This window comes from Oncorhynchus gorbuscha, linkage group LG04 (genome assembly GCF_021184085.1).
Source record: "Oncorhynchus gorbuscha isolate QuinsamMale2020 ecotype Even-year linkage group LG04, OgorEven_v1.0, whole genome shotgun sequence".
NCBI classification, from domain to species: domain Eukaryota; kingdom Metazoa; phylum Chordata; class Actinopteri; order Salmoniformes; family Salmonidae; genus Oncorhynchus; species Oncorhynchus gorbuscha.
The window spans coordinates 52,845,129-52,851,128 of NC_060176.1; the positions used below are offsets into that span (position 1 = coordinate 52,845,129).

The 6,000-nt window shown below is 41.8% G+C and overlaps 1 protein-coding gene across 2 annotated transcripts in view; it reads left to right on the top strand.

Annotated features, from left to right (window-relative positions):
* LOC124034261 (LIM domain kinase 2-like) overlaps window positions 1–5,340 on the top strand; it is a 68,948-nt gene extending 63,608 nt beyond the window's left edge. For both annotated transcript variants that reach the window (XM_046347194.1, XM_046347193.1), the window contains exons 11-16: window positions 319–375; window positions 2,333–2,398; window positions 3,166–3,343; window positions 3,459–3,514; window positions 3,721–3,878; window positions 4,138–5,340. In XM_046347194.1, coding sequence (XP_046203150.1) covers window positions 319–375; window positions 2,333–2,398; window positions 3,166–3,343; window positions 3,459–3,514; window positions 3,721–3,878; window positions 4,138–4,312 — 690 coding nt within the window. In that variant the 3' untranslated portion in view covers window positions 4,313–5,340. The remainder of the gene's footprint in view (window positions 1–318; window positions 376–2,332; window positions 2,399–3,165; window positions 3,344–3,458; window positions 3,515–3,720; window positions 3,879–4,137) is intronic.
* Window positions 5,341–6,000: the final 660 nt, after the last annotated feature.

The following is a 6,000-nucleotide window of genomic DNA, read 5'->3' on the forward strand; positions in this document are numbered from 1 at the left end:
GCTGTTTCTTGTAGGATGTATTTCAGGGCCCCCATACTGCACAACGAGGGTGAGGAAGTGAGTCACTGTTTAGGTTAAGTTTCTCAAAAACAAGTGATATTGCAACAAAAAAAGGTGTTTGGACCCTAAAATGTCATTTACATAAAAAATTGATTTGGTTGTTAAATGTTTTTTCAAACTTTTCCTTTTATGGGCCTGTGCTGTGTGGGACTGGGACTCACTGACCTCAGCTAAAGGCTGTTGGCTCAGTGGTGGGCTGGCTGGCATGTCAACCAGCAGACCTATTCATTTAGTTCTTTCTTCTCTGGCTTGTTATAGGACCAGTTTCCATGGGAGCAGAGGGTCAGCTTCGCTAAAGGTATTGCTTCTGGAATGGTGAGTTGGTGCCTTCCAGGGATATTTACCATTGGCGGTAAAACACTGTCCATATAGACACTGGCTGCTTTTTGTTCAGCTGGACTAGCCTCCAATATGTATGGTGGTAGTTTAACACCATGCATTTAAAGGTACAGTACCTTTAAATTTTGGCAAATTTATTGTAAATTAAATACAGAAATATTTAATTTACATAAGTATTCACACACTCTTGACCATCCGCTCAAGAACATAAATTGTCCCGTGGCTGAATCTAGTTGATGATCCCTGTTCTACAGGCTTCCTTCTTTTCACTCTGTCATTTAGGGTAGTATTGTGGAGTAACTACAATGTTGTTGATCCAGCCTCAGTTTTCTCTGATCAGTCTTTAAACTGTAACGGAGTTTAAATTTATTATAATATAATCTATTACAATCTATTTCTTTTTTTATAAAAGAATGTCTTAACATAATTCCATATGGCTTAAGGTGTCGTTTGTGTGTGTGTGTAGGCCAGTGACGCAACATTTCAATTTAATACTTTTTATTTATTTTTAATTAATTATTTTTTTTTTTTTTTATTTGACCCCCTTTTTCTCCCCAATTTCGTGGTATCCAATTGTTAGTATCTACTATCTTGTCTCATCGCTACAACTCCCGTACGGGCTCGGGAGAGACGAATGTCGAAAGCCATGCGTCCTCCGATACACAATCCAAAACAATCCAACCTGGAAGCCAGCCGCACCAATGTGTCGGAGGAAACATCGTGCACCTGGCAACCTTGGTTAGCGCGCACTGTGCCCGGCCCACCACAGGATTCGCTGGTGCGCGATGAGACAAAGATATCCCTACCGGCCAAACCCACCCTAACCCAGGTGACGCTAGGCCAATTGTGCGTCGCCCCACGGACCTTTCGGTCGCGGCCGGTTACGACAGAGCCTGGGCACGAACCCAGAGTCTATGGTGGCACACCTTAACCACTGCGCCACCCAGAAGGCCCGTTAATTTAATACATTTTAAATTCAGGCTGCAGCACATCAAAAAGTCAAGGGGTATGAATATTTTCTGAAGGCACTGTATTTGTTTGAAATCTAGCCTTTGACGGTTTCGTTTCAGAGACAAATAATCATGTTTTGTTGCAAAATACTATACATATTTCAAAGGTTTGGGTTCAATTCGAAATGTCATTGTTTTTGAGAAAAAAAGCTTAACATTTTGTCCATTTGTGCTAACATAATTACAAAGTGGTTTTCTAATGATCAATTAGCCTTTTAAAATTATAAACCTGGATTAGTTTACACAACGTGCCATTGGAACACAGGAGTGATGGTTGCTGATAATGGGCCTTTGTATGCCTATGTAGATATTCCATTAAAAATCATCCGTTTCCAGCTACAATAGTCATTTACAACATTAACAATGTCTACACTGTATTTATGATCAATTTGATGTTATTTTAATGGACAACAAAAAAAGCTTGTCCTTGAAATACAAGGACATTTCTAAGTGACCCCAAACTTTTGAACGGTATTGGAAATCCCACCTTTACACAAGGTGATAAATAATTACATATTTTAATAAAGACCTGTGCAAATGATACATTTGTGACATCAATATTTTAAAATCTGCCTACTTGAGGCAGGGATTGCCCTTGCTCATGGGTCATACTGGAGTGGTTGGGGCTGGGCAGTGACCAATCATATGCTCCAGAGACCTTACGGTCTGTCTTAGCCAACAGTGGCAGGCATGGGCCTGCATGTTTCCCTGGAGACCAGCTCAATGTTGACAGTAATCCTAATTTTCTTTCCTTTTCCACAGTTCCACCACAGAAACACAACTATGTGGGGCAACAAAAACAAATGTATATTTTCCCACTCAAGGAATTGTCAAATGATGAGGTTTCTGTCTCTAATATGGCGTGTTTGCTTCCCTTTGTGGATGATTTGGTTTGTTTGACTCATATTTCTTCTTTATTTCAGGCCTACTTGCATTCAATGAGCATCATCCATAGAGATCTTAACTCTGACAACTGCCTGGTGAAACTGGTAGGTGACCTGTCCTGAATTGTACATTGCATGCAAATTTGGAAATAGATGTATAGAGGAGCAGTGATCCCTTCCCAATTTTCCTGATTTTAATTTACAGAAACACCATAAAGATACTAATCCAGACTCATTATCTCAAATGAATCATGAAGTCATTGTTTCTCTCTTATACCAAAGTGTTCCTAAACAGTTAAAGCTAGATGTACCTTGGGCGTACTTGGGCGTACCGTAGGTTATTGTTTCAGATGAGCCTGGGGGCAGGGTGTTCTAGAGCATGTTTTGTTGTTGTGACAGGAGTCTGTTACTGAGCCAGTGCGGTCTTGTCGATACAGGCCAGGGTCCGGTAGAGCTAGGTTCTATTGTAGCAGCTGAACACAATTTACAACAACATGTTGTGTAAGTAGTAAAGTACAGGCTTATATAGATCTTCACAGATCTTTCACTGTATGGCAACACTCAATGAGGTGTAATGAGTCTTGTCTGTTATTTCCATTGAGGTGGCATCTGTATAATTGTCTCAGTTCAGTGACGTTATATACAGGAAGACAACTAATTTTTTTAATTTGATACACATTTCTGGTCATATATCATTGTGATTTATTTATTTTATTTGTCAATGACTTTACACACAACAAGCAAAATCCATTGAACAATCTTATTTTATTGTTGACCCTTATTGGTTGAGGTATGAACAAAACACCTACCACTATTACATTGCCACTTCATATGCTCTTGACCTCTGACTTCTGACCCCTGTCCTCCCTCAGGACAACACAGTGGTGGTGGCAGACTTCGGCCTATCCCGGCTCATGGTGGAGGAGAAGGTCAAGCACCCTCCCCCAGAGAAACTGGCCAATAAGAAAAGAGTGTTCAGGCGCATTGATCGTAAGAAGCGCTACACAGTGGTGGGGAACCCCTACTGGATGGCTCCAGAGATGCTGAATGGTGAGCAGAGCAGGAGGACCCAGCGTGGAGCTGTGGATCACACGGATCAGTCACTTCAACACGTCTTTATTCACTCTATGCTGGTCTGTTAATTCACTTTCTATTTTGTCATCAGGTAAACGCTATGATGAAAAGGTGGACATTTTCTCCTTTGGAATTGTGCTTTGTGAGGTAAGAATGCCATTTTTAAAGTCTTGCTTTTTATATTGACAGTATTAGGCTATGAGCTGTATGTTGAATTGAAGGATACATTTTGTGCTTCAAAGTTAGGCTTATATAGCTTCAGTATTATTTTCATCAGTTTGATTTTTTTCCAGTGTTAGTCAGATACTGTAATCTGGAGTGTGGATCTATTCTTAACTCTGTCTCTGTTGTAGATTATTGGGCAGGTGAATGCCGACCCAGAGTGCCTTCCAAGGACCTATGACTTTGGCCTCAATGTAGACAAGTTCATGGAGAAGTTCCTTCCTGATGACTGCCCACAAGCTTTCTTTGCATTGGCTGTGGCTTGTTGTGACCTCATCCCTGAAAACCGGTGAGTTTTATACAGTATCTTATGGCTTTTCACTCTGAGTAATGTATTACAGTTGAATCTGTTGTATTATCTAGATTATATTTGTATGCTAGTGACAACAGCTATAGTAGGCATGTTTACAAAACATTCTGTAAATGAAGGCTCAAAGGCTCAGGCTGCCTTCCCAGGGACACTCCCTCATCCTGACCTGCCTGCCTAGCTACATTCCTGGTTGTAACCTCTAACCCCCCCCCTGTGTCTCCCCCCACTCCCTCCCTAGGCCTGCCTCCCAGAAGCTGGAGGACTGTTTCGAAGCCCTGCACCTCAACCAGGAGATGGGCATCCCTCTGCCAGCCGAACTGGAAGAGCTGCACCAGAGACTGTGTCGACTCCACCCCCCCCAAAGACAGCTCCTCTCCGTCCCAGTCCGCACCCCCAACGCCAGCCCCTGCTGAGGATCCCAGCCTGGCTGACAACAGCACCTAGCCCACCTTCCAGGACCACCGTCTGGACTGCTGCACTGGATGAGGAGTGGGGAAGACGGACCTAACTCGTGTCATCTGGGAACTGGATACCCTGAGCTAGCTGGACAAAAAACCCAAACACCAGGACATGCAGGGTACACATCTATTTTTACCATACTACCAGAACATGTTATGTGGTGCACTGTCTCTATAAAATGAGGAATCATATTGAGAGTGATCTCTCCACAGCATTTAATATCAATCCCCACGTGAAAGCTGTTGTGTTTTTCACTGGGTTGTTTTTTTGGGGTTGGTCTGAAGTTGAAGTTTGCTGAGGTTGGAATGTAGAGATGAGACCCAGCCCATGAGAAGACTCCTTCAGCAGGCAGGCAGCAGCAGAGAAAACAGATGTGTGACAGACTGGCTTGATTGATGACTGGCTCAGAGTTAACGCAAGGCAGGGAGTTTGGAGTGAAGTTTGTTAACCATCAGGAGGACATGTCTAAGGACAAAACGAACATTCTCTGAGGATGCCAAGTCACATCAGTCAGAGAAATATGTGGAGCTGTGTCAAATGAATTTTATGAGCTCACCGACCAGAAAAATAGTTGTTGAACAGTGCTTCACCTAGAGGTGTGACTCTCTGAGGTCCTTGATCTTAGAGAGAACTTTCAAACTGATGGAATCAGATCCACTCTACAACCGTTAAGTGTAATCATGTGCACTCATTTTTTTATTTTTTATTTCACCTTTATTTAACCAGGTAGGCTAGTTGAGAACAGGTTCTCATTTGCAACTGCGACCTGGCCAAGATAAAGCATAGCAGTGTGAACAGACAACACAGAGTTACACATGGAGTCTTCAGGCGTCCGCATGCTTTCCAGCCAAAACATTTCGGAAGAGTTTGTCCATATATATATTATGACATTTTGTGACATTCGGTGAGGTTTTTTTTCAGGTGTTCAGATGTGATTGGTCAAAGGTAGGGATTCTTCAATAAAGTCTTTGTTGTCATTCAATGAGAGACTATGCGTTTTCATGAAAATTTTGTCATTAAGAAATACAGCTCCAAACATCTTCGTTAGATGTAAAATTGTGCAACTAAGATCTCTAAGCAAAAACATCCAAATGAATGACAGATTTCTTGAGTTACCTTAGATTCATTCTGACTACTTTGATGAAGTGTATACAGGCTACTACGTCTCAAAATGGACAAACGGTACTATTGCCGCTTTTTTTCTTGTTTTTCAAGCGAAGGTCTTTTAAGGGAGTATGCGAGCACACTTGGTTCACCTAGCCGACTTCGACTAGCTAGCCAAGCTAAAGCATGCTGATGCCTTTGTCAGTGGAGGGTTTATGGGGCATCTACCGACTTCAAGTTACTGTAGAGGGTGGTAATGTTTGTGTATAGATTTTCTTACCATTCGCTAAATGTTTTCATTCCACTTTATTAACTACATATGACTTTGTTTATCTGTTCATTTGCAGTCATGGACAGATTTTAAATTGAATTGTGATTTGGGGATTTTTAGAGCTATTGACTGATTTGGAGTTTTTAGAATGAAATTAATACGGTTGTTTTCACATGTAGCTAAGCTAGCACACTTTCAGAACCAGACCGGTACCAGGTGCTTGATGTTAAAGGCCCAATGCAGCCGTTTTATATCAATATCAAATCA